Source organism: Cibotium barometz, chromosome 5 (assembly GCF_041138505.1).
Source record: "Cibotium barometz isolate CiBa-2024 chromosome 5, ASM4113850v1, whole genome shotgun sequence".
NCBI lineage: Eukaryota > Viridiplantae > Streptophyta > Polypodiopsida > Cyatheales > Cibotiaceae > Cibotium > Cibotium barometz.
The window spans coordinates 13298643-13323200 of record NC_141050.1 but is presented as its reverse complement, the minus strand read 5'-3'; the positions used below and the strand labels follow the sequence as shown (position 1 = coordinate 13323200).

The 24558-nt window shown below is 40.6% G+C and overlaps 1 protein-coding gene across 1 annotated transcript; it reads left to right on the top strand.

Annotated features, from left to right (window-relative positions):
• Positions 1-115: 115 nt before the first annotated feature.
• Positions 116-14438, top strand: LOC147638082 (protein At-4/1-like). The gene is made up of 8 exons (XM_086794856.1): positions 116-320; positions 421-526; positions 11988-12043; positions 12420-12497; positions 12588-12661; positions 12873-13006; positions 13101-13229; positions 13311-14438. The coding sequence occupies exons 1-8, from the start codon at positions 243-245 to the stop codon at positions 13466-13468; spliced, it is 813 nt and encodes a 270-aa protein (XP_086650982.1). The 5' UTR covers positions 116-242; the 3' UTR covers positions 13469-14438.
• Positions 14439-24558: the final 10120 nt, after the last annotated feature.

The following is a 24558-nucleotide window of genomic DNA, read 5'->3' as shown; positions in this document are numbered from 1 at the left end:
GGAACCTTGGTCGGCCTCAGCACATGCGCGGGTGCATGTGAGAGGTGGAAAATTGGTTGAGTGATGAGATTGCCCACAAGGTTTGCCTTGAGAAGAGTTCCGTGCGTATTTCCGAAACCGTAGATGTACACACGGGCGGAGCCTTGGGCTAGCCGTCGGGCAATATTTGTGCCGGTTAGGTGTAAAAGGGCCAGATCAAAAACTTGAAAGTGGAGGGAGAGGCAAAGCCTAAGCCTGTGGACATGGCCATGGCGATGGGAATGGCACCCTCAGACGATGACATGGTCTCTCTTCTTTCTCAGTTCGAGCTCTTACACAAGGTGAAATCCTTGCATTTCCATTGCATCCGCATGCGAGATTACTGTCCAAAAACCGCAGTGCTTGGAACTGAAGGTTCTTTTTTGCCTGTTTCTTGACCAGAGCTACAAGGACGCTGTGCTTCAGATCCGCACGCTCAAAGCCAAGCTCTCTTTAGAAACTCAGAAACGTGAAGCTGCCGAGACCTTCTCGCATGGCATCGAGCAAGGTACCCATCCATGATGCCATTGGTAAAATAATATAAAAATTCATCATGGAGATTTCTTAAGATAGCAACGCATGTTTATTCCAAACTCTTACTAAAGCATGAAAATTTGAGAATTAAAAAAAAATAATCCTTTAGCTGCAATTCATGATGGCTTATAAAAACAAATCTTTTAGCTACTATTAATGATCTCTTATCGAAAGATGTCGTACTCTCTCTGGTTAATATCCTATCGAGAAGGACAAATGGACCTATCATATGCCGTTTCAAGGTCTACACACACACACACATACATATATATACAACACACACTTTTTTTTGTTGTGTGTGTGTGTGCAAAAACCAATGCTCACACACACACACACACAAATATATATACATACCTATATATATATATAATATTATATTGTGGCTCCATCGATCTTGGAGGAGCAATGTGAGGAGGGAGCTTCTTGGATGAGTGTGAAGGAGATGCATGTGTGTGCGTCTCAGCTTTTTTCATTTCTCGAGTCGAGCACACCCATGGTGCTTTATTGCATCAAGCCACAAGTATGCACAGAGGACGTTTTCAGCTAGGTCTCTGAGGGAGAGTTGCCACAGTTGTCGTTTGCACCCAGTGGAGAATCTTTGGCTTCAGTGGTTGTTGCTTCACTTTCTGGGGTCTTTTAGGAAGACTCTTCTGTTTGCATTGGGTGAAGTATCTTTAATGTTTGATATTGTGGAGGCACCACAACAAGACATGTCATTAGATTTGTCTTCATCATGGGAGGATAGACATGTTGGTACATCTTCACAATACATAGATTTCTTGGAGACTGTACTGACAACAATTGGGGTTTTGACTTCGGTGTATTAACGGATGTATTACTTGGAGTACGTTCCACAAGACATGGGTGGTTTAGACATATAGATGCCGAGCAGTATTGATAGATATAGATTTGGTGCAATGTTTTTGAGGAGTATTGTTCTTGGTTCTGCTAGGGTGCATTGGAGCCAGTGCAAGTAGTTCTTGTGCTCCATTTGATAAGTGGCTAGAGTTTGCATAGCGAGTTTTGCTCGGCCATTCTTTAGAGACAGATTTGGTGCAACATTTTTGAGGAGTATTGTTCCTAGTTCTGCTAGGGTGCATTGGAGCGAGTGCAAGTAGTTCTTGTGCTCCATTTGATCAGTGGCTAGAGTTTGGATAGCGAGTTTTGCTCGGCCATTCTCTAGACTGTTCTTCTTGTGGGCTACTAGAGGATACTTAGTGGTTTGTAGTGTTTTTTCATGGACGGTTGGACAAACAAAAAGTGCTCGATTTGGTGGAAGTTGGTTATCCGTAGGTTTCTTTGCAGGTCTTTTTGCCGACGCAGCGAGTGAGCCTTCACAGTGGAAGCAAAGTGGTCTCACAGTGTTTGGGATCTTGGTAGCTTGGATGAGCTTTGCTTGGATCTTTTCCTTTTATGAAAGGGCACTTTATATGGACACCATGTAGTTGAGGACGATTGCAATATAAGTAGGGGGGAGAATGTGATACACCTACGAGTGCAAGCCACAATCGGACATCAGATAGCAGCCGACAAGTAGAGTCGGACAACACAATTGACACGTGGCATTACCACATGATAGTGATGACGTGGTGATAATTGCACTATGACATGGCATTGATTATATGGTAGTCAGGTACATGTGGCCGATCAATACTATTGGGCCGACTGGGAGCATTGGTGCATATTGTCAGAATATGTAGCGGAGATGATGACAAAATCTGAGAACACAAGAGCAAGTGCGCTGCAAAAAAATACAGCAATGGAGAAGGAGAGAGAGAGAGAGAGGCGTAACTCTGCTCTATATACACAAGAAAATCCCGAATCTATGATACAACAAGTGGGGGGCCATGGGTCATTTTATATGTCCCCATATGTGCAGTCGGCTTGTAGTAGGGACAACTGACAGCCTGTGTAGACACCCAACTGCAATGTCCCTAGTTGGCCAGCATGTGTGAAGTCGGCCAGCTTTGGAGGGAACCAAAGAGCAGTCGGCCAGTGTCAAAGCAAACCATACTGCAGTCGGCCAGCATACAGAGGTAGCCGACATGCACAGGGCACGAGCTCTTGGTTGTAATTCATGCATTAACTATATGGAAACATTACCTTCTTGGGGCTGATTTCATTGTGAACACTGATCACTAAAGTTTGAGGTATTTTCTTACACAAACTAAATTGTTGGAGAAGCATATGAGGATGGCCAATTTATTGGCATCTATGCTATGAGTAGTGCCACATGTGAACATGGGCTAACCAAGGGCACTTTTCTCTCTTTGGCTTTTTCCCCTTAGACATCTGGTGTGAAAGGACACCACCATTATTATTGTATTTTGATATTATGGAGTCAACTCTCGAGTAGCCGGTTGAACCTTCATCAGCGCATCGTTGATCATCATCATCTTGCTGGTGCATGGCTCCACTACTTGCACATCATATGACAGGAGCTACCTGGTTGTATCAACCAACATATTGATCATCGTCTTTACTCTGCTGTTGCTGTTGGTGTTCGCAAACGCAGCACTCACTACCTACAGCTATTGTCGGTCTTCTCCTCTGGATGTGCAGTACGTGTGCTTCTAATTCTCTGGAATAGTACCTCACATTTGTAGCAGCATACGTCCATAGTATTTCATCGTTTTACATCTCTGATTTGGGACAGCAGCCCTCTTTGCTTGTTCGACACTGGCTGTGCTTCACCTCTCATCAGAGGGTCTTTGTATTGGATTTCATTTATTAGTATACATATCCTCACTCATCTTCTCCATGTTGTATTGATTTGCTCTGATCTCTCATACATCCGGTCTTTTCGTCTTTTTGCTCTCACATGGTATCAGAGCTATCGTGAGCAAAAGGAGTCAAGATCTTGAGAGACTTTCAACATGGATCGTATACCCTCAGTTCTAGAGGATCAGGTTGTTGATTCTTTGTATTTTGATTTAAATCACAGGGAGGATGGGATTTCCTTGGAGAGTCCCATTCGCAGTCTTTCATTGGGAGATAACCGTCCTATTTATACCTACTCACTCTCTACACCGTTGGCGTCTCGTCCTGCTTCTCCAAGCTTACTAGATTTTCCTTCCTGAGGGGGATACATGCCTACTGCCCAGCGTGCCAATATTGGACCTTGGCATTCAACCTCATTTGGAGAATCTTGCTGCTCAGTCTAGCCGATAGTCTGGACTTCAATATAAGATTTTCTCTCAGGGAGGACAGGTACCACCATGGTTGTCCGGAGTTCAATTGTCATCAACTCTGCCGGAGGCCACGTTAGGTTCGTATGTACCTTTGGGTGCTTCTGTTCCTAATTCTACTTGGGTGTCTTCTTCTACAGCACAGGTTCAACATATGGTACCATCAACTACCCTCGATCCCTTGAATTATGTGAACCCGAATAGAGGAGGGTCTAGGAGCACAGTTCGCTCCCAGTTTACTGGTGTTCAAGGAGGTAACACTATTTTCTCTTCTGGTTCACCTTCTATTCTTGCTCCTAATGTGTTTTGGAATATTGCTCATTCACAAGCACAAAACCCTCCCACCCAACCCATGTTTTTCCCTACTGGTGTTGGCATGCAGTTTGAAGGCATTTAGTGAATTTTATGGCATGATTTTTGTTACTACAGAGTACTAATCCTCTCGATTATTGGCTTAATGCGGCAAGGCTAGGGAAGCCTTGGGATTAGGAGGAAGTAGGCTAATACGGGTGGCTAAGGTTATTATTAATAAATTTATGTGTACTGGCTATTTATAACAATTTGGTTACTTATAGCAATAGTGGGCAGTATATAAGTGAAACATGGGTTATTGTTGTCATAACCTCACTAGTGGCAAATTTCGACCAAGACTCCGGCTACTTGTGTGGCAGAGCATAGGTCGGCATGCCGAAGGACTAGCATGGATCTATGGGAGTGAGACCTTAGTCCTTGGCTTGGGGTGGTTTGAAGCATAGAATCTACGGTTGGGAGGTGAGCTAGCCTGCACCCCCTCTTAGGGGGTTTGCACTACTCACTCGTGTTTTGCGTTTAGGAGATCCGTGGGGTTGTAACACTTTGTATCAGAGCAAGGAATGTGTAGGTTTGGGGCTGTGAGGCTAGCCCTCATTTTTTGGCGGATCTAGGTTTCACACGCGTGAGCATGTGAATGTCATGGCTAGGTCACTGTTAGGACAGGCATCAGAAGAGGGGCGCTTTTGCCCAGCTGTTGTGAGTGGAGGGTTCGCTAAAGATAGCGCAACATGTACTTTTTTGGACTTGAAAAAAGGGGCGCTAGCTTTCTATTATAAATGACATGTTTTTTTAAAAAAAGCCAAAAGAAGCACAAAGGGCAGTTTTATTAACGAAGAGACTCTCACTAGTGATCGGTGTGGGACAAAACTGTGGGGAGGAGAATTCACACTTGGCTTTTTGTACACGGAATGCTAGGTAAATGGTTCATCAAAAATTTTCACAGGTTTTTAATGTGATTTTCCCCTTTCCCTTTCGTGAACATCCAGAATCCGCATGTATTTTATTATCCCCATGTAGCAGCAAAAGAAACCCTTTTCTCCCTATCCATGGTCATGACCAGGGAATAACATGACCATCAGATGGCCTTTTGAGAGTGAAATAGGCACTTGGGCTTGGTAGTTGTGGTCACAACTAGAGCACTTGTTTCCTCTGGCCATAGTCACAAGGGACGGGGGACGATGACGGGGGACGGGGGACGGGGACGGGGACGGGACGGGGGACGGCCATAAGTAGGGAACGGGGACGGGGGAGGGAACGGCACTCAAAAAATACTTTTTTTTAAATTTTTCTACTCTACACTTATTCTACTTTGGAAGTACATCAAAATGAGCACAAATTTACATGGACGGACTCAAATGAGTCAATGACAAAAAAAGTGCTGAAGACTAGAGGCTAGCCGCTAGAGAGACAGTCTATGCAATGTGTTTGAGACAGCACCATATATAGATAGCATGTTCTTACACTACTCTCTCTAAATTTCTGCTGTCGGGGGGATCCAAGGGGGGCCGGCGGCAGCCATTTAGGCCCCCCTTGGCGGGGGAGTTCGGGGGCAGCGCCCCCGAAGCTTGAAACGAACTCAAAATCGTGATGATTTTTTCAATGGTCGGCAGCAAAACATCCTATTATGCACAAAATAATTCAAGAAAAATAGCAACAAGAAGTAACAGCCATAAATGGCTAGAAACGGGCAGGCAGGCGCAACGGCCAAAAACGGCAGGAGCAACGGTAGGCGCAACGGCTCTCTGCCGTCCCCCGCACAGGCCGTCCCCGACAGCCGTCCCCCGTCCCTGCGCCGTCCCTTGTTTGAAACGCCCGTCGGGGGACGTCCGTCCGTCCCTGTCCGTCCCCGTCCCTGCGGCGTCCCGTTTCGGCGTCCCAGCGTTCCTAGGCTCCGTCCCCGCCGTCCCCTGTGACTATGCCTCTGGCACCTTCTTTCACCTCGTAGGCATCTATGGGTGAGGAGGAGCAGAGATAGGGGAAAAGTGGGCATTGGCAGACATTATGTTTTATATCATAGGCCAATGGGAAAGCTTGGTTTGCTTCTATAGGATATCTTGTGTTTCCCTTCCCAACCAAACCCTTACCTCATCACGCAAGGCGTTAATCCTTCATTGTCATACTTTATGGGGTGGTAATTTGGGGAGTGACTTGATCCAAGTAAATTTCCGTTTTTGAAGCAGAACAATATGAGTTTTCCTTCATGATTCCTTCGAGATACTTGATGGCTCTTTCCTCTACATTAGAGGGTCCCGTGGCCTTCACACCCATAGGGATTAGACATAGGTGGAAGGAGAGTTGTTGAATATGTAGCGAGAAGTAGATTTCTTGTAACTTCTTGATTTGTATGTGCTCGTAACAAGGTCACCGCGAAACGTTTCACTACTGAAACGAAACGATTTCTTTTGGAACAAAACGTTTCAACACCAAGTAGGTGGACAACGAAACGTTGGACCAAAACGATCATATACATAAAATGTGAAGGTACTGGCCAATAGTTATAAGATGATATTAGCATATTTATCATCAGTAAACAAAGAAGACATACAAAAGAGAAGAGAAAAGAACAAATAGGATGAAAGAAGGAAAGAGAGAGAATTATAAAAGATAAAAAATACACAAAATCACAACCTTTTTCCCCACATGAAACGATACGGTTTCAATGTGCACATGAAACGTTTCAACACCGAAACGTGAAACGAGTTTCAAAGCCACTGAAACAAGTTTCATGGTGACCATGACTCGTAATGCTTAAGGTGAACAACTTGGACTAGAATTCTCCTTGATCACTTGGACTCATGGTAGACTGATCTGAAGGAGTAGTTTGGACCATTGCAGGGGTGATCTGAGGGAGGGAACCCAAGAGTGAACTTAGGATAATAAGGCCACTTAACTATAGGATAACAAGTAGAGGTCTAGGTTAATGGTATTTTCTTTGTGACTCAGGCTAGTTTTCTCTAAGAGAAACATTAGACCTAATGGTTAGTAAATTCTTCTAGAATTAGATTAGGCCATAAGGCCACGATCAGAGAGAAATAAGATGTGCCCTGATGGAGATCTTGGGCAGTGTTGGGTTTGCCTTGATTATGTGAAGAGGGTGCATGATTTTGTCAATGATCTTTTGACAAAGAGTTTCCAGTTTTAAGCTAGGTGCCATGTGCATGCACATGGACATGCCTAATCCAAGGCTAATCCTTAGCAGATAAACATTAGGTTTAACGTTAGGTTTAGGGCACTAGCTAGACTTAGACAGGCTCATGAAAGGCTCAGGTTGGACACAGTTGTTGGCCATGCATTGCAAAGGTATACCTCAGGTTGGCAGGGTTTGTGATTTAGTTGTCTGTTGGAGCTAGCCGACAGCAATAGGCCAGTTGGCCTAGCTGGCAAGAGCCTATAAAAGGCATAATATTCTTCATTGTAGATCACCTCACTCTGGGGGGCGCAGGTCATGGATAGGATCCTTGATGTCTAGATTAGGACTTTTTGGGGTTGCTAAAGGCAGCCAAAATACACGTACCCTTTTTGTACCATATGTTTATATTGAATACACAACCATCTCTCTCTCTCTCTCTCTCTCTCTCTCTCTCTCTATTCTCTGTCTATGTTGATTGTTCTTGCATCAAGAGTTCCTATGCAGTATTTAGGGCTGAAAGAAGACTACCCAGAGCTTCCGCATGTCATAGTAATATCAAAGCTTCAGATTGATTCTGAGATATTGTTGCTGTCCATATCCCACCCACCCTTATTGCATCGCGCATGGATGAAACCATTGCCTGTGTCCTCATCTTTTGGTGGTGTGGTGACCATGCAACATTTTATCAACATTAGGCCCAGCAAGGCTAAGTGCTCAAAGTGTCCCAAAAGAAGTGCATAGGTCCAAGGAGAGTAACTTAGCATGTGTCAAGATCCCCAGAAGTTGATTCGTGTCAAGCAAAACCTAGGGGAGGATTTCATGAGAGTTGGTAGCCAGTTGGGGCTGCCCAGGAAGGCTTTTATGGAGTAATAGCCAAGGGTGCCATGATCAATTTCAAGAAGAAGGATTCTTGTTTGTGTTCAGGGACAGGGCAAGAAGGCAAGGGGACAAAGTGGAATAGATACAGAGATCTCTACACCACATTTGGAATGGATTCAGAGACAGGGCCGGGTTTTCAGTGAAAAGGTTGCGAGGAAGGAAGGATGACAAGTTTGGGAGTCCATGTGGCGACAGAGGGATGATGAGAGTCATCCAAGGTCAAAGGTTGGAGTCGTGTCATCAAGTTTAGCAAGAGGGGATGTCATGTGTATGCACATGGACATACCTAATCCAAGGCTAATCCCTGATTTGCAGAATATAAACATTAGGTTTAGGACTTTAGCTAGGCTCAGACAGGCTCAGGAAAGGCTCAGGTTGGACATAGTTGACGTCAGCCAGGCATTGCAAAGGTTTACCTTAGGTTGGCAGGGTTTATGTGATTTAATTGTCCCACTGGAACTGGCCGACAACAGCAGTCGGCCAGTTGGCTTGGATGCCAAGAGCCTATAAAAGGCATAATATTGTTCATTGTAGATCACCTGACTCCTAGTTGGGGGCAGGTCATGGATAGGACCCCTGAGGTCTAGATTAGGACTTTTTGGGGTTGCTAAAGGTAGCTTGAATACATGTACCCTTTTTGTACCATATGAATATACTAAATACACAACCATCTCTCTCTCTCTCTCTCTCTCTTCTTTGTCTATGTTGATTGTTCTTGGATAAAAAGTTCTTGTGTAGTATTTAGGCTTGAAAGAAGACTACCCAAAGCTTCCGCATGTCACATAAGGGATTCCGTGTAGCTTCATGTGGGTAGTCATTTTTTGATGAGTTTGATTCATGAGGGAAGCATGTCTTGACTTTTGTCAAGAAGATTACATTGATGATGTTTCTATGTGACCATGGATAACTTATTGTTGTCAGCATGGTGAGGATGGGCCGTTGTGCCATATTTTCCTTGAGATGCACTAGGTTTACTAGTGATTATATTGGTACTTTTACAATCTGCAGATTTGGGTTCTGCAGAGTAGAGATCTCTATATAGATCTAAATTCAGGTTTATCTTATTGAGTTGGATCGATACTATGTTTTAGTACCACATAGTTACCCGAGAGAGACATGATATGTGGATGTGTGATATACAAAGCATTGATGGTATGAGCTATACTTGATTTTCCAGATGCCCTTGGCTCACATATGTGCTCTAGCCTAGGATCATAGCAAATGTTGGATGGCATTTGTTGTGGAGTCCTTGCATGCTCTAATGGTAGTGGCTTTTTCTTACGGAGTATTTTTGATGCACCTTTGTTTCATCTTGTTGGGTATTTCGGAGTCTCTTGTGTCTTGTATGTCTACCATGTATACCTATCAATATGTGTGTAACCATCTATATGTGTTTGTATAGGTGTGAACACCTCATGTATGTGTAAGTAGTTATCCTATGTGTGTGAACACCCTTTTATCTAGATAAGATAGGTGTGTGCCATGTGTCATGTCCCCATATGTGAGTGTGATTTGTGTGAGTCAAAAGATAAGGTTTGCAGCCTATAAAAGCATGTACTTGGTGCACTTGAAATCATATCAAGCAACCCAATACTCATTGGGTCGTGCATACACTTGAGCATTGTTTCTCTGTGTGTGTGTGCGCGCGCACTCCACTATATAGCTCTACTGTCCATAGTCCGCAACGGCCAGGCTACACGTGCCGGGCTGCTTTGTTGTTTGGGCCTGTGCCGCTCCTTTGCCTCCAGCTTCGCTTGCTTGTTGGTGGACTCCATAATAGGGTGCCGGTCGGGCTGAGCTGAGCCCCACCGCACAGTTGGTTTGGGGGGGGGGGGGGGGGGGGGGTTTGCAAAGACCCCGGTTGTCACAAAATTCCTCATTGCTTCTTTTTTCTACTGGACATGACATACATGTATGGCTTGCGGAGCTTGACAGGGTGTGTTTGTATGGCATATGGAGCCTGACATGACAGTACATGTATGGCTCATGGAACTTGACATGATAGTACATGTATGGCTTGTGGAGCCTGACATGATGTGATTCCTTGGGACTAGCTATCTTGCTGATCTTCTGTATTTATGTTTTGGGAAGATTCCGGAAGGATCATGAAGCCCTGAATACTTTACTTGATACAACTGAGCAAATGGGTGTTTCTTCTAGTCTAGGTGCACTCGTGTGTGTACATGACCTTGATTTTATATTTGGATGACTTGTGTTGTTTGCTTGGACAATGCCTGAGATTACTGCTTGTGTTGTCCATGGGGCCGGCTTAATCTCTCTCTCTCTCTCTCTCTCTCTCTCTTTGTGTGCACACTCCACTATGGAGGTCTACTCTTTATAGTCCAGCAGCAATAGCCAACCTACACATCTCAGATTTCGAGATGAGTGTAGGTTGGCTGTCGCTAGAGTACAGAGAGTAGAGCTCTATAGTGGAGCGTAGAGAGAGAGAGAGAGAGAAAACAATGCTCAAGTGTATGCACGACTGAATGAGTATTAGATTCCTTGATATGATTCGAAGTACACCAATTACATGCTTTTATAGGTTGCAAACCTTATCTTTTGACTCACACAAATCACACTCACATATGAGTACAAAGAGTGGAGCTCCATAGTGGAGAGAGAGAGAGAGAGAGAGAGAGAGAGAGAGAGAAGAGAAAACAATGCTCAAGTGTATGCACGACTAAATGAGTATTAGATTGCTTGATATGATTCGAAGTACACCAATTACATGCTTTTATAGGTTGCAAACCTTATCTTTGGACTCACACAAATCACACTCACATATGAGGACATGACACATGGCACACACTTATCTAATCGACATAAGAGGGTGTTCACACGCTTACAAAGATCTACTGGATACCAGATCAACCAAGTTTGGATACCATACCAGCTGTATGTGATCATTTATTACATGCCAGATCAAGAGCACACAGATCTGCACATGTTATGTGCATTTATTGTTAGAAAGTTCAACGTGAAAAAATTTTTGTCTTTAAAACTGCTAATCCATACCCCTCCTAAAGGTACAGACCTAGAAGGAACAGTAGGTTAGGTTGAGAAACTAAGTCTTCCCTTTCATCTGTTTTTTCTCTTCCTATTCTCTGTGTATTCAGTTTTATATTAATTGCTAGTCTAACGCTTCCATAAGTGTACATTTGCCAAAACCCTAGAACAAGGGAAACTGTTTGGGTCTCTCTCTTAAACCTTGCGCTAGAGGACTGCCCCTGCCTTCTAGGGTTGTTGCAAACTATAGCAAAAGATCATGCTTAGGGACAAAGATGACCACATACACATGGGCCAGGTCACAAATATTTTAACTTGCAAGGAAAACAAATTTGAAATGGTATTGGACTTAGAAAAGCAAAGATCTACTGGATACCAGATCAACCAAGTTCGGATGCCGTACCAGCTGTATGTGATCATTTATTACATGCCATGTCAAGAGCACACAGATCTGCACATGTAATGTGCATTTATTGCTAGAACCTTCAACGTGTGTAAAATTTTTTGTTTTCAAAACTGCTAATCCATACCCCTCCTAAAGGTACAGACCTAGAAGGATTGAGAGATTGCACAAAGTTAGTCATGAGGGTCCTCTCTAATGAAGCAACCTAACGGTTTCCATGTGCTGAGCCCAATAGTTTCCATACCATACAGAATATCATTGTATTGGTGCATCTCTACTCTATTTGCACTGCTGAATTCTGAGGTTTGTGGTTTTCATTTCGAAATGTCAGATGCTAGCACTTGGCATTCATGAAAGGCTCCAAAATTTTATCATTGAGTTTGCCAGAGTAGATGCAGAATGTAGTGCTCCTAGAGTACTTCAGATGCTCGCATCAATATTTTATTACCTTGGCCTTTTTATATGGCCATTACTAAATCTGCATTGTGCATATTAATCAAGTGCCTTGTCTTGACAGAAAGGCAGCGATTGCTGAAATCCCAAGGGGAGACATTCAACAAAATGGCGCAGCAGGTATGTGCCTGTACTTTTTTAAATGAAGAAGATGTTAAATGATCTTTTAATCTCCGTAACATGCTCTCAGACGCGCACACGCAGACGCGCACATAGGGTGCGCATGCGTGCACACTTTACACATATATGCAAATGTGGATACACACACACAAACATACATCTATACTTACACATCACGCATGCACACATGCATACCCACATGTCCCACACAGGTACATAGCACACACATACATGCACACATGCACATGCGCACATGCACACACAGATACATACATCTTTTGAGTAAGAAACTTGGCACTGCCAACTTACCAACAAGCAGACATGCTTTTGCTCAGTGTGACATTTGTAACAACATTTTCTTTTGAAGCATCTTTAGCTGGAGTTCCGTTCAAAATTCGAGGATATGCAAAAGGACTTGAATTCATTGAAATCGCAACTTGCAGTCAGAGAGAACGTATGTGAAAATCTGATGCTTGAACTTGACATATAGAGCACATGACTTGCTTCTTTAAGAGTGCTGATAAGTGCCTGGTTAAATTCTTAGGAACATGAGAAGCTACTGAGTGCAATCCATGAAGAAAACACTGCAGAAGTTCGTGCTCTTCAAAATCAAATAAGGTAATTATTTATGAGCTTTTGCTCTTACTGTTCAAAAATCTACTGTCAGGTTCCCAAACACTTGCATGCATTCAACTGGTTTACGTATTTGCCTAGAATGGATTGTGAACTTCACGCATTCCTATAACACACTTGCTCCTCAACCTCTTTATTTTGTGGGGAGGCATATTCTGCTATTAATCTAGAGGTAATGATTTGTAAATCCAACCAGGCAGAGCCAAGAAGAGCTAACGTTAAGAGATGCAGCAGTCGCCCATCTTGAGCAGGAGCTTTCATGTCTGCATTCTACAATGAAGGAACTTCATCAGAGTTCAGAGAAGGCACTCCAGAACGAGGCAATGAAATGTATGGTAGTTGTGTTTCGTCTGTTTCTTCATTTTTAGAATAGGTTAGCATGCTTTGCAAAATTTAACTGTTTCTATAAAACTCACATTGCCAGACCAACTTGAGATTTGTGAGATGAAGCACAAGCTTCAGATTTTGGCACAAGAGAAAGACATGCTGGAAGATTGTCTCCTGCAAGAGAAGAACATGCTTCACGAGCAGCTTCGGAGTGTTGAGAAACAACGTAAGCGATGTCTTGTTATAGCATTATGAAGAGGATTTCTGTAGTATGATTTTCATGCATGGCTTTTATCCCATTTGACAGTCATGACAGAGAGGGCAGAATATGAAAAGAAATTGAGGGAATCAAGCTTTAACCGACATGCAGAAGTGTATAAACAGAAGATTATGAGACTAAGAAAAGAGAATGAAGATTTGAGACTACAGTTGCATGGTTTGGCCCACCATCAAGCGAACATTTGAAGGTCCATATAGCCAGTGGTATTAGTGAAAAAGGTTTAGTGGGCAGGAGATTGAATGCTCATTTTTGAAAGAAAATTAAGAAAGCAGGCTTCAATGGACATCTTGAAGCTATGGAAATGGCAAGGTTTTTAGCTTCAGGCACAAAAATAGGAGTATGAAATGCAGGTGATTGCAAAGGGTTCGCATTGTGAGAATCATAGAGCAAATGAGTGCCCTCGCGTGGGCACTAGGAGACATTATGTCAAATTTGTGATGAAGTGGGCAAACATGATACCCAAACTATTGGTATATGAGGTAAGGAGGTAGTCCATAGCTCCAATTCAAGGGCCACAATGATCCCAAAAAGCCTTTGCTAAGGCTTGAAGCTCTTCATCACCATTGGGGCGCACAACAAGATTGCTCCTAGTTGGTAATCCTTTTCTCATCTTGCACTATCCACTACCTTTGCATGTGGGATTACTTGGCATCCCTTTTCCCACCTTGTAATCCACTACCCATGTAGAAAGAAGTGAAGAGTAAACCACATTATTGCTTGCAAACTTTGATTACAAACTGATGACTACTCGTTGGAGAAGAAATTAGAAGGAAAGAAGGTTGAGGTAGAAGAGGAGATGTTACCCAAAGGCTTGGAAGTAATTACAATATATACCGATGATTGATGAGGAAGTGCCTACTTTCACGGGGTAATCATTGATGGACGTACACGGGTCAATATTTTAAATAAAAATGATACACCATAGGATAATTCAAACATAAGAAATGCTTGATAAACTCGCCATCACAATCAAAGGAATGGAGTTTTGTTTAACTTTCATTGTAATGGATGTTTATCCTACTCAATGTTGGTTGGAAGACCATAGCTAAGAACATTTCGGGTGATGCATGATTGGGATCAAGACAAGCTAACCATGAGAGTCAATATCTACAAATTTGCATATAATAGGAAGGAGTTCAAGACTTGAGGTAGAGATTTATATTGTAGATATCAAGGAGAAGTTAATGGCTATCAACATTATTCCCATGGAAGAATTATAGCAATAGATACAAAGAAACAAAAAGAACAAATGAATTCGTACCTCGAGAACTCTTAGAGCGATAGGAGGACATATTCCTTTCAATAGAGACAAAGAAACAAGAACAAATGGATATGTATCTTGAGAACTAAATGAACATGTATATCAAGAACTTGTTAGAGCCATAGGAGAAAGAAAGAGAGGTAACGAAAAACTTAGAGAAAGAAGCTCGAGAGTCATACACAACCACAAGTTCACAATAATAACTGGCCTCCAACTAAAGTATACCACCACCATAAATATATATTCAAGAAACAATAGAAGGCTAATCCAACCCACTTCTCATGAGGCACACACTGCATTCGTAATCCTGCCATCTCAGAAGTTTACTTATATTCTTATATTCTAGTGGACTTTTATAATTCTAAGATCCATGCATTGGATGACTCACATTAGCATCTTTACTTATATACTAGTGGCCTTTTATAATTCTAAGAATTTTTTTCGGAATATCATATAAAACAGAATTTATGCCATCATTTTGTAAATGTGTCCTTATGTTTGTATTAAAAGCTCCCCTTTCTTGATCTCATGTATGAAAAAAAAAAAAACAATCCTTGCTTCTCCGCTCTTCAATATAAGAATGACTCTTTAGCCTTGATTAAGGACTATATTTTTTATCATTTATAATTTTGGTCGCAAAAAATTTCTTAAATTTTTTATTTTTTATTAGAGAAACCATTTATGGTTCAATTATCTATACAATGGGGATAGTCACCAAGGCAGCAAACCTAAGAGCTTGTACTTAAAAAAGAATGATAATAAAAGGATATAGCTTATCAATGAGATCCATATAACTTCAATATACTTCATAGAGTTTAAAAGAGCAACTACATCAAGTAAAGGGTGCATAGTCGAAACTTTGTAATCTTATTAGGGTTTGATATAGAGTCATGTCTCCCAAGTGTTAGCTTACTCTAACTCTTATATTGAAGCCATCTCTTCTACATTAGTACAAGCATTCCAAGTGTTAGCTTAGTCTAACTCTTATGTTGTAGCTAGCCTCTACATTGCACAAGCATTATCTAACACTTTTTCTACTGCTTGATTGTGATTTTGGTTGATTTACTCATTCATTATAATTTATTTAGCTTGTCTACACATGATATGAGAGCTACCCTTGTGTCTTTGAGTGATAAAATAACTCTTCGCAAACAAGCACTTTGTCCTAAATTCTTTATTAGAACTTCAACAAATTACTTGAAGCTCTAAATCAACTCAAGGTAATACAATGGACTCAAGTGATATGTCCATTCTTGGTGATGCAAAAGTTGTGTACACTAAATTGTGTTTAAAAACATGTGAAAGAAGCAAGATCAATCCATCTTAGAATGATTGGGATAAAGAGCAAGCCAAGATCAAGGCTTCATCAACATCAATGTCAATGATAGCATGGTTGGGTATATTAGGTCTTTTGCAAGTACCAAGGAGGCATGGGATATACTTATAGATATGTGTATGGGTTTAGGGTTTTATTTTTACTATTGAAAGTGAGACAAAGTTTATGATATTCAAAAGCTTAGCAAAATATTTATGTATGTGATAGTCAGAAGCTTAGCAAAAGCAATCAATATTCAGAGATATGGATCTTAAAGTAAACCTTAATGACACTTTAAAGACACTAAATGAATTTTTTGTGTGAATATATACTCAAGCTTAAGAATATATAGGATGGAGTTATTTGAAGTGGTGGCTTAAGCAATTCTCAAGGACAATTGCAGCAGCACGTAGGAGGGCACATAGCAGGATCTTGAACACACAAAGTTTGGCCGCAATAAGCAGCAAATTCCATTATTGCTCCATGCCAGATTCCATTGAGGAAGACAGGATTTGGGCGCCCAACGTTATGTCCGCCCTTTCACAACTGCTCTTGATCTGCAAGCCATGGCCACTTCCAACACCCAATCGCCCGGTGTGAAACCCAGTTTCAAGACCCATGCCAAAGCTATCACTCACGTCCATTGGTGTGCGCTTTTTTTTTTTTCAAACCACAATTTTTTTTTTTGGAATCCCCACTAGGTGCATAATTATGCACATTTTTTTTGGCCTGCCTAGGGCAAAGGCCTTAGCATTGTGTATAGTGGTTTTGCTTTGTGCCTACCTACTATTTTAGGTATTAAATGTTGCCCAGCTACTTTTGCAGGTTTCTAAGACTCTAATATATAACATGAATATGTTAATTGAACACGTGGTGTTTTAATTGCATTTCATTTTCCCATGCTCTCCTTCACAGTATTTTCTCTCCTCAGCTCATGCTTTTTCTCTCTTCGAAGCCATTGTCGACCTCCTTGCTACAATCGTTTCTTTTTAGCCTACTTAGGGCAAAGGCCTTACATTTTCTCTATGCATCATTCTTCATAGCTTGTGCGTTTTTCTCTCTTTATAAAAGTAAAGTAATTATATGCGTGATTAGATGTAATTGTGGGCTTTTGTTTTCTTTAATCTTTTGGTAGCCTATATATATATGTATACATATATACGTATATATATGTATATATATACGTATCTAGATATATATATATATATATAGGGCGATTCAATTAATCTTTTGGTAACCACTTTAGCAATGCAGGATTTGATGGCGACTTGATCACTGTGATGGCAAGTTCATTGCATTCTTCGCACTCTCATATTTTCTGCATTTTGCACGATTGTGAGAACTGTCTTGCACTCCCTTGCATTACATGAACCTATGAAAATTACGTATTTTGATGGGCTCTCTTTGCTAAGGTGTTTTTAATTATTTTTACAATGAAATCCAGATGAAATAATTGAAGTCACCATCATGTTGCTTTCTGTCCGAGGCGTTTATCCTCCATGTTGTTTCCTCAAAGTTTAATTGAACGTGGTGTTTTACCGAGTCCTCCCTTTTGAGTCCTCCCTTTGTGTGTAGAGGGATTGTGACTTCTCAACTTGTGTTGTTATCTTTCCCCCCCCCCTCTTTATTTAAGGGTGAAATTCAACTCTGAGTCTGAGCTCTCATGACAGGTGGGTCAACAAAAGTCGACATCTGTCCGACTTATCTCATTGACTATCTCGCTACATCTGATAAAGCTCAACAAGTTTGTTGATAACGATTGCGCCACCTCAACACTAAGTTCAGGATCGGCACAAACAACTCCCCCGTTGTTGACCTTGTCTTCATCGGGTAGGCTGTGCAAGCGCACTTGGGTTCGAAGCTCTATTGCCAGGGCTCTTTTTGCGTTGCGAAAAAAGAAGCCACAACTTGGTTGCTTCTTGTATCTCACACTTCAGCTTTGTTTTAAGATAATTAAATTCATTTATTCTTGTGTTTTAGATTCATGTGCAGCCTTAAGTGTCAGCATTAAGTTAGGTCTCAAGTTTATTCTTAACTTTATGTTGATTTAGAGGCATGCCAACATTTAGTCTTATGTTTCTAACTTGATTTTGTAGTGAATCAGCCTCATATTTTCCCTGTGGTAGCTACCGACTGTGATGCACCTCCATCATCTACTTTTCAAATTGTAGAAGTTGGTGCATCCTCATCTCCAATCAAGGCTATACCTGAGGGCAATAGTCCAAGTAATTTTACTATTTTCTCCATCACATGTGTCTCATATTTTAGAAGTTATCACATCTTCATCTCCACATAAGGCTATACCTAAATCCTCTGGTCCTTCTTTGCCTACTAGTGTACCTCTACCTGAGGCAAATCCTAATCTTTCTCTAGTGCCATTTTCTCAAGCAAAACCCTCTACGCTTATTATCTCTGATATCTTAGAAAGTAGTGCTCACTTTGCTTTCGAGGGGAAGGTTCTAAACCACTTTGTTTTCGAGGGGAAGGTTCTAAACCACTATGGCACTTACAAACAAAGTGTTCAAGAACCTAAGTATACTCGTTATTTTAAGCTTTATCTTGTAGACAAGGCTAGTGTAGACACTATTACACTCATAATACCTGATCCATGCATCTCGCACTACATAGACAAGCTTTGGGTAGATGACTACATCAGAATTGGAGGTGCATGCATTACGCGCAAAAACAAGATTGATGGTGGGACGTCCTTGTTTTCATTATACTTAGATGCTAACACACAGGCCCGCGGTGCTTAGGACACCCATACGTATATCGTGGTGGAAGATATATATGTATGATGATGAGAAAGTTATTATAATCTATTATACTGGATCTCATTGTTGACCTGCTGGTCTCAACGGACAGTCCAGAGTGATACTCTTTTGTGAGAAACAAGGATTGAATGGAAATTTTGAGTTATGACATCTATAACCAATAATTGTTTGTCAATGGAATGGGTCTACGCCCTCACGTGAGCATTCTTCTCCATCTAGCACGAGAAGCACTCCATGCTCGCGATTATCGTGCGACGTTTCGACACACCCCACACTCGATGAAAAAAATATATTATACAATTGTAAATAACCATCATCAAAGCCAAGCCTTTCACTGTCCAGTTAACTTTCTGCCCTCCTGAGACTAAGATTAGGCCTTTCTTAAACGAGGCTGAAGTATTGTATTCTAGTGGTACTAGACACTATCAAAGTACACTTGCATTTGTTGTTGTTCTTGTCATCGGTCACATGCACAAAAACAATCAAGGGGCGTTTTAGAAGAGCTTGTGGTTGATGGTCCAACATCGCGAGTGAGCAATAGTGAGTTTTGTTTGATAGTTTTTTAAAATTGATGTATGCTTTGTTGTGAATTTCTTGTTGTGGTGGCTAGTCTCAGAGCTTATTTATTCCTTTTTAACTGTGGTTTCACGTAGCTAAGTTTTGTTAATGATCGCCAAAAAAGACTACTTTGACATTGTTTCACGGTTTGAAAATGGTGACATAGTGATGTTTGTGGCTCAAAATATTGGAGCTTTTATGGTCACGACATAGTGATGTTTGTGGCTCGAAATATTGGAGCTTTTATGGTCAGTGCAAATGTGTTGTCAGTCTTGGTTGGACAATACAATACTCACCCCTGTACTCAGCCCAAAGCTGAAGGCAACTTTGAGGAGTGTGTTCCAATGCCAAGTTGCTTCTCTTCAATACAGCAAGCATGTGATTTGAGGAGTTCTTATCTCTTTAGCATATATATTTTAGAAACTCTGTCTTTAACATTTTTTCTTCATTAACATGTGTAGTTTTGGAACTTCCTCTTAAAACTTCTTTCTCTCGTTAGATATATAGCACTCTGGAGTTTTTAACATCAACAACGTCTTGCTTGCGAGAGCACTTGTGCGATTTGCAAATCAAGCAAGGTCAAATGTCTTTGGGATAGTGCTGGGCACTGCCTTGTGTGTAATACAAACACTGAGATTATAGAGGTGCTACGCTTGCAAGCGAAGGTAACTCAAAGTGATTGCTCGGTTTTGAAAGTAAGCTTGGTTGGTTAGATTGTAGACAAAGTCCTTTCTTTGCAAACTCCATTTAATGTTCTCTATCACCAAAATGTTATAGAGACTCATGACACTCTAGCTTCTATAACTAGAGTTGGCACATTTATGATTGATCACTCTAGTGAAGTGATTGACTACAAAGAACTTACCCTTTGATTGTAAAGACTTTCATTTATGTAATGGGGAGTCCAAGTTCTAATTTGCTGTTCGATGTTGAGTTTGCTATCCGGTTTAATATTAATCGTGCTTTCATTTATTACCACCCTGATAATCAAGATGTTTTTTTGGTCTTGCAATCGCTTAGAAGATTTAAGTGTGGTTACCTAAGTCTAGTGAATAAAGTTGCATCTCTTTTTCTAGTTAAGTTGAAGATGAATGATCCTAACATCATGTCCTTGCTATTGATGTTATGCTTGCCCTGCACTTGCGTTCAGCTAATTGATAAAAGAGCTCTTAGTAAATTGCTTTTGATATTGCAAATACTTCCCTGGCTTTAATCATGGTTATAATAAACCTATTTGTAGAAATATTTAAATATAAATTTAAGATTTATATATATAATTATGTTGAGGCCCCACCTAAAATAATTGGGGTTGGTTATGGAAATTTGAAAGAAATTAAGTTCAATATTATGGTTCTCAACTCCAACAAGGGTTTTATGTCTATTTGATGGATAAATCAACCTTAGGCAAACATAAAAGAGTATATTGGACTAGTGATGAGGAGCAAAAATTGTTACAACTCCTAGATAGTAGTCAACTAGCCACTCAAGAGCTTGCAAGCACATGTCTTTTGTCCAATCCTACATGCATGCATGACATTAAGGCTACTATCTCTAAATTTATTACTCTCAAGTGCACTAACAAAGAACTCTATACAACTAAAACAACAAGAGCTGCAGTAGCAATCAAAGAGAAATGCATTTAGGCTTACAACAAGGCAATAAGAGACACTCCAAATTATGCATGTTTAGCATGTGGACGCTTAATGTTTGCTTCTCAATTGGCACTGTCGCCGCCTAAACCAGATGTGAGCACTGTTTCATTGGCCGCAAGTTAGTGTAGGAGCTGCGAACTACACAACCCCAAAGCTAAGTTTATCAAGGCTTAACCTCATAGGGTTTAACACCCACTTGAGACAATTAAGAGGCTGAACTCAATTGAGATGCGATTAGTCTCAGTACACATACCCTTTGCAAAAATCAGAGAGCTAAATTTTGATGGGCAATTTGGCTTGTGCGCAGTAGTGTCATAAATGTTATGGCTGACGTGGACAAGCCCATAAAGAACTTCCTAGATTTATTAGTAGCGAGAAGAAGCTTCTGTGCTGGTTGGTATATCAAGCGCAAATTGTCATTCAAGCATTGTTACATGAGTGGATTGGTTAGGCCTACTTTGAATATGTTGGCAATGAAAGACCTTCTTACAACCATACTTTATAAATCTAATAACATAACATTAAATTCAGATTGGCTAGGACACATTCATAAGTTGCAATCCATGCAACAAATAGATGACAAGGACGTAAATGCAACAGTTGAAGATGATAATCCATTTACTGATGTTTTATTGCATGGAATTAATACTGCTCAACAAGTAGTTGATCTCAATGACTCACGGATAAACATCGCGCGCCAAGTGAAGGAAATCATCCTCTAAGCTTATTCAAAGATGAGAATTGTGAGGAATTAGATATCATTCCCTTCTATTTTCTACAGTGAGCCACTAAAATATTATGCTCTGGTCATAAAAAACTACCAAATTATATCAAAATGGGAATTATTGCACAAGGATAGGTGATTTTCTCAAAGCATCAAAAATCTATTTTTAAAGGCAGTGAAAATCATGACACAAAAGTTGTTGTCTTCAATATGAATATGGATGCGCAAAGGAAAACTCAAAGAACATTCATTTTGTGCTAAAGATGTTGCACATGACACCAACATTAAAAAAATACTACATTTAAGACTAGGCTACAAAGATTTTGACGCTTTGAGGATCTCACTTGATTACAAAGAGAAATTATAAAAGAATTTGTTTGCAATGATACGATAGCTAGGGGCTCCCACGTTTTTTGTTACTTTTTCATCGGTCGAAAAGCATTAGGAGCCATTGATAAATTGCCTCATTGCCCTTAACCCGCAGGTAGATACCAGTCAACCCAGAGCATCACTTTTGTGAGATTTGGTGCGCTCAGACGCAATCACAACAACAACAAGATATTACATCCACTGATTCCAAGCCATGAAAAAATTACTTAGGTCAAAGGCTCACTTTCTGGGAGGATTTCTCGACTATTTTTTTGTTCTGAGTTCAAAGTCGAGGAAGCCAACATGACCATGGTTTACTTTAGGTTAAGAACGCTCCTCAACTGGACAAGAATAGCGACAAAGAAATCACAGACTTCGTTGACGACTACATCAGTACCGACATTGGCCTATTTTTGCATGACATTCAAGAAGCTCAAATCCATAGACATCGCAAACAATGTTTTGGGCAAAAAAAGGCAATGTCACTTCGAGTTTCCAAGGTTTCCAACGCCTTGCACTATGATCATAAGACTTTTGGAAGAAACCTTCATGCCAACTGAAAGGCTTAAAATCATACATAAGCTTATTAAGCAATCTTTGGAAAAACTAGCCCTTCCCACTGCTCTTCAATTTGAGTCATGGCTCACGAACATGAACATAACGTTTGATGAATATATCATATACCTGCGAAGCAAAGCATCCACACCGAAATTAATGCTAAAACGAGAAATCAAAGACATTTACACAAGTAACTTCAATAAAAGCGTCAACGCTTTCTGGGATGCAAATACTGACATTCAATTCGTATTGAATGCCCATGGTGCAGCTTCGTATTACACGTCATATATAACAAAGTTTGATAGCACACTAATTAAAGCCATAAAACTTGAGCTAGATTGGTGCGTCCAAAACAATGCAAGTACGCTTGAAATGCTTCGCAAAATATGCAACACCATTTTAAACACTTAAAAAATACGTTCACAGCAGCAAGCTGTTTACATCGCTCTTTCACTGCCACCTTGCAACACAACCAGAGAATTTTGTTTCATCAACACCAGCCCACAAAATGAACGTTCTCTATTACTTAAGAGATAGCATATGTTGGCAAAACTTGAGCCTGACAGCACTTGTATCTTCTTTGATTCTATTATAGAAAAGTATATTAAGTGTCCTTCGCATTTGCATCATGTTTGTTTGGCATAATTTGCTGCTTGCTTCTATAACTTGATAAATAAGGCATATAAATTACGCAGAAACAACATGATAATACACTACGTTCGGTTCAACATAGTTAGAAACTCTGAGAACTATTATAGAGAGCAATGTCTTCTATTTCTACCATTTTGCAATACTGAAAATGAACATTTTGAAACCCACGGCACTTGGCATGACGCTTATGTGGACCATCAGGAACTAATTAAAGAAAATGAGAAAAAAAATAACTAGGAAATCTTGGTTGCCACCCCAAGAAATGCATGTTCTCTCACAGACACCTCAAATGAAAACGCCTCGTCAAATCTTGACATTGGTGTGGACATGCATAAAAAGCACGAGTTAAGAACCAATTTAACACTAAACACTAAACAATTGGTATCAACGCCTAACATAAAATACCACACAACAGGAATATGGACCCTTAATTCTCAACAAAGACTCATCTTTGATGACATTATGCTAAGGAATTGGCCCCTCAAGAAACGATCCACTTGTTTTTAACAAGAGGTGTAGGAACATGGAAGAAATATAACTTACTTGTATTGGTTCAAGGTCTTATTAGAGTGTACAACCAACACTCTAATTTCACCCATGACTTACCTTCTATACTTATGTGAGCGTATACGGGAGAGGCCACATTTAACATTGGGGGCACCACTATACACTCGCACTACATTTGCCTTTGGTAACTACTTCACGTATAACCCTTGCTCTTGAAAAGCTGGATGCGCTCTCCAGATTGTACGAAAACTTCCAATGTGTCATCTTTGATGAAATTTCACTCATAGGCGGCAACACCTTTTTCCTGGCTGACCAAAGGTTGCGAGCAATTAAACAAGTTCATGACAAGCTGTTTGGAGGTCTTGACATGATCTTGTGTGGTGACCTTTGCCAGGCTACCCAGTTTTTTACCATTTAATCTTTACAAAGAAAAATGAAATTTTAGAAGCGTTGACACCTTCTTATTGGCACACCTATCCTCATTGTTATGAACTAAAAGTATTAATGAGACAAGATAATCAAAGATTCATAAGCATTCTTAATAACATTAGAATTGGCTCACAAACAATTGAGGATCTTCAATACTTGAATTCCATGTATTGTCGCTAGCCGGAAACACAACAAAAAACTACCTACCTATATTACGCTAATAAAGATAAAAGATAAGCATAACCAAGAGGTATATAACTGTAAATTTGGTGCGTCGTTTCAGCTAGATGCTATAGACAAGTGGCATAAAAGCTGCGCTAAAAACACCGCAATCCCCAGCGACTCAAAACTAACATCGGGATTGCACAAAACTATACATCGGGATTGCACAAAACTATACATTTAAAACTAGATATGATTGTGGAGCTGTGTGCCGAAAACCCGGATATAGTTGATGGCCTCATTAATGGCACAAAT